This window comes from Fonticula alba (assembly GCF_000388065.1).
Source record: "Fonticula alba strain ATCC 38817 unplaced genomic scaffold supercont2.12, whole genome shotgun sequence".
Lineage (NCBI taxonomy): Eukaryota > Rotosphaerida > Fonticulaceae > Fonticula > Fonticula alba.
In genome coordinates this window covers 417906-421594 of record NW_009242982.1, presented here as the reverse complement: position 1 = coordinate 421594, position 3689 = coordinate 417906, and the positions used below count along the sequence as shown (strand labels likewise).

The 3689-nt window shown below is 72.0% G+C and overlaps 1 protein-coding gene across 1 annotated transcript; it reads right to left on the bottom strand.

Annotated features, from left to right (window-relative positions):
• On the bottom strand, positions 1–3590 carry H696_05622 (hypothetical protein). The gene is made up of 6 exons (XM_009499438.1): positions 3348–3590; positions 3040–3189; positions 1740–2861; positions 1433–1582; positions 1132–1266; positions 1–992 (listed from the first exon to the last, which is right to left on the bottom strand). The coding sequence occupies exons 1-6, from the start codon at positions 3438–3440 to the stop codon at positions 96–98; spliced, it is 2547 nt and encodes an 848-aa protein (XP_009497713.1). The 5' UTR covers positions 3441–3590; the 3' UTR covers positions 1–95.
• Between the last annotated feature and the right edge of the window lie 99 nt (positions 3591–3689).

Here is a 3689-nt window from a genome sequence, read left to right as displayed (position 1 = left end):
ACAAGGCACACGAACGTGAGCGAGGCAAGGCACTGATCTGAGGGGGGGGGGTATGGAGGAGGAGGGGGGAGTGCGCGCGTGCGCCCGCCCGCGGGTCACCGGGCGCCTGCGCGCAGAGCGGCGACATGCGCCTGGAGGCGGGCGATCTCCTCGCGCTGGGCGGCGATGGTGGTGGCCGCCAGGGCAGCCACCTTCTCCACCTCCTTGCGGGCAGCCCCCTCCATGTGGGCCTCCCGACGGGCCTCCTGCAGGTGGGCCTCTGCCCGGTCCAGGGCCTGGCCCTTGCGGTCGAGCTCCTGACGCAGCTCCGTGCGCACAATCTGCCCGGTCTCCTCGAGCTCGCGCGCGGTACGCTCGGCCCGGAAGGCCTTCCGCTGGAGCTCCTCCCCGGCGGCCTGGCTCTCGGCCAGGAGGGTCTCCAGGCGGGCCTTTTCCGCCTCCAGCCCGGCGACCAGGGTGGCCTGGGTGGCCAGCTCATGGCGCAAGCGCGCCCGGTCAGCATGCAGGTCGGCCCGGGCGGCCTCCATGGCGGCCAGGTCCTGGCGCAGGCCCGCCCGGTCGGCCTCCACCGCCGCCAAGTCCCGGCGGAGGTGCTCGCCCTCGCGTGAGAGGGCCTCATTCGCGGCGGCCAAATCCAAGTACTGGGTCCGCAGGGCGGCCACCTCGTCCAGGAGTGCCTGGTGGGCCGCGTGGGAGGAATCATCTGAAGCGGGGGCCTCGGCCGAGAGGCCGGCCAGGTGCGGGAGGCCCGGAGCAGCCGGCCCGGGAGCGGCCTGCCCGGGGGCGGCCTGCCCGGGGGCGGCTGCCGGAGCGTCCGCCACCGGACTCACCCCCGGCTGATCGGGGGCCTTGACCAGCAGGATGGGGATGGGCTCCAGCTGGATCGGCATGTCCACCGGGAGAGTCTGCACGGGGCCCGGGTCCGACGGGACGGCCGGCACATCTGCCGCGGGGGCCGCGACCGGATCGACCTGCAGCGGGAGCTTTTTGTTCTGCCGAGCAGGGAGACAGGGTCGGAGGGCGAGTCAGTATGCGGATGCATTGGGTCCGGGGGCGGGCCGCAGGCGCAGGCCGGGAGGCTGACTGGCAGGAAGAGAGGCCGATGTGCGGCTGTTGAACATGGCTGCGCACCTCGACAGACTCGGCGCCAGTGGCGAAGGAGACCGACCGGCTGCGCGGCTGCTGCGCCATCGGCCGCGAGGTGGAAAAGAGGTCATCATCCTGATCGGAGCTGGGGTTGCGCATGCGGATGGTGCGGGAGGCCCTCTGCAAGTGGGCAAATGCGGGTCCAAGCAGGGCATGCCCAGCCACGAGTGGACACGCGCGAGAGAGGGCAAGGGGCGGGGAAGGGCGTGCGTGGTACATGGCGTCAGTTGGAGAAGGTGACCGGGCAGGAGGAGGGCCGAGGGCCGGGGGCGAACGGCCGGCGCACCGGCTGGCTCTTCGGGGCGGAGGGCGCGCCCGGGGCAGTGGCCGGGGCAGGGGCACCAGCCGCACCGGCACTCGGGGCGCGCTTCTTGTGCTGCAGCGATACCGACTTCTCGTACTTCACCTCGACATCGTGATCGGCAAAGGAAAAGAGCTGCACCACCCAAAGAGGACCACGGGCGTCGGGGGGAGAAAAAAAAAAGCCCGGCCAGGAGCGGACGGGCGAGGCCAGATCGCGCAGTCAGTACATCGTGCTACCGGGGTCGGGCCAGTGGCGAGGCTGGCCGCGGCAGGAGGCCAGGTGCACGTACCCGGTCGAGCTCGTCCTTCTCCGCACGGCCCCCCTTGTCGATGGCTCCCTTGGCCAGGGTGATGCGCGGGGACTTGGCCCCGGTGGGCAGATCGACGGCCGCCAGGTTGCCGGTGGCGATGGCCGCTCCGACAGCCGCCCCCGCGGCCAGCATGTCCTCCTCGAGGGCGCCGGGGTCCACGACAGCCGACGCCTCGGCCGCCGGGGCCAAGCCCAGCAGCAGCTCCGGGGTGTCATCATCGCCGAGGATCTCGGCCGCGGAGGGCACCAGCAGGGCCCGACTGTCCGGCTCGGCGGGGATGCTGTCCCCCATGAGGCGGTCCAGGTGAGACAGAAGGGCCGAGGTGTCCAGCGGCTCCGGGGCCGGGGCCGGGGCCGGGTCAGTGGCAACCACCGCCGCCGACAGGAGGATCTCCTTCTGCAAGTCCGCCAGAACCTGCTGGGTGCTGGCCACCAGGACGGGCGGCACGGTGGCGGCGGCGGCGGCGGCGGCGGCGGTGGCGGTGGCGGCGGCGGCGGCGGCGGCGGTCATGGCGACTGGCTGCTCGGTCGAGTAGTCGGGGACAATCTCCACGTCGATGTCGATGGAGGGGCCGACGTCCGCCTCGGCGGAGACTTCAGGGGTGGCCAAAGCGCTCGCTGCGGCGGCCACCACAGCGGCCACGGTCTCGGCCACGGTCTCGGCCACGGTCTCGAGAACCGCATCCGAAGCCATGTCGGCCGTCACCGCGGCGGCAACCACCTCGGCGGCAACCACCTCGGCGGCTGCCGCAGCGGGGGCCGTGGCCATGGCCAGGGGGAAGTCATCGTCCGACTCGGAGTCCGACGACCAGGGGAGAGGAGCAGGCGTGGCACGCTGCGGGGCAGCCACCACCGGCGGAGCGGCCGTGGCCGGGCACTGGCTCGACGATTCGTCATCCGACTCGAAGTCCCAGGCAACGGTCGGCGCCTTGGACACCGGTCGACCATACGTGAAGGAGGTGGAGTTCAGGGCGTTGATCGCCTCGTCCAAGGTATCATCATCATCATCATCATCCTCGTCCGGCCCAGCCAGCCGCGCGGCCAGGCTGGGTGCGGGGCTGGCAGCCGCACATCCCGACGGCGGCGGTGCCTCCTCGGTTGCCTGCTTGTGCGACGTAGCAGCGATGGTGATGCCGGGAGGCGGGGAGCGGCGGAGTGGGGGTAGCCCGCGCACAGGAGAGGGGGCCAGGGCGAGGAAGGTGAGCTGAGAGCCACAATCGAAAGATGTGTGCGTGTGTGGTGGTGGTGGTGGTGGGGGCAGGGGAAAAGCTGCCACGCACGGCGGCGCTCTCCGCGCGGGGGGCGGCCACGGGGCCGGGGGAACTTACGGCAAGGGGCTTCGGAGTGGCCACGGCGGCGGCCCGGACCGCGGGCCGAGTGGCAAGAAAGGCGAAGTCCTCGTCGCTGTCGTCATCATCGCCGATGGCAGCCTGCGAGCCGAGCCCATGGCCAGTGGTTATGGCGGTGGCGGTGGCGGTGGTGGTGGTGGTGGTGGCGGTGGTGGTGGCGGTGGTAGCGGTGGGTGAGCATGACGCGAGACGGCTGGGCACACGCGAAGGCCTGTGGCAGCAGTGGATACGGGCCGCACAAAGGGCGCCAGAGGCTTGGCCGACCGCGGCGCGGCGAATAGCGAGTCGTCGCCGGAGTCATCCGAGTCGAAAAGGGCCGCACCGGGCGACATGGTTTTTTTTCTTTTGAGGTGTGTGCGTATGTATCGGCAGCCGGGGCGGGGCGGGGCGGGAGAAAGAGCGAGGCGTGGGTGCGTGTGTGGAGGAGGGGGGGGGGAGCGAGGAAGGAGGGGGAGGGTGCGTGTGCGCGGCCAACACGACGGCCAGGACCCCGGGCACGGCGCGCTTTTCGCCCCCCCCCTCGCCGCTCTCGCGTCCTCATAGGCGGGGCGTTCCCCGTGCCGGGGCGAGGGGGGCGAGGG

Coding starts and splice junctions, on each gene's coding strand:
- H696_05622 (XM_009499438.1), bottom strand. CDS start 3,440: ATGTCGCCCGGTGCGGCCCTTTTCGACTCGGATGACTCCGGCGACGAC. Junction 3,190..3,347: donor CCAAGCCTCTGGCGCCCTTT/GTGCGGCCCGTA, acceptor CTCGGCTCGCAG/GCTGCCATCGGCGATGATGA. Junction 1,583..1,739: donor AGAAGGACGAGCTCGACCGG/GTACGTGCACCT, acceptor TGGGTGGTGCAG/CTCTTTTCCTTTGCCGATCA.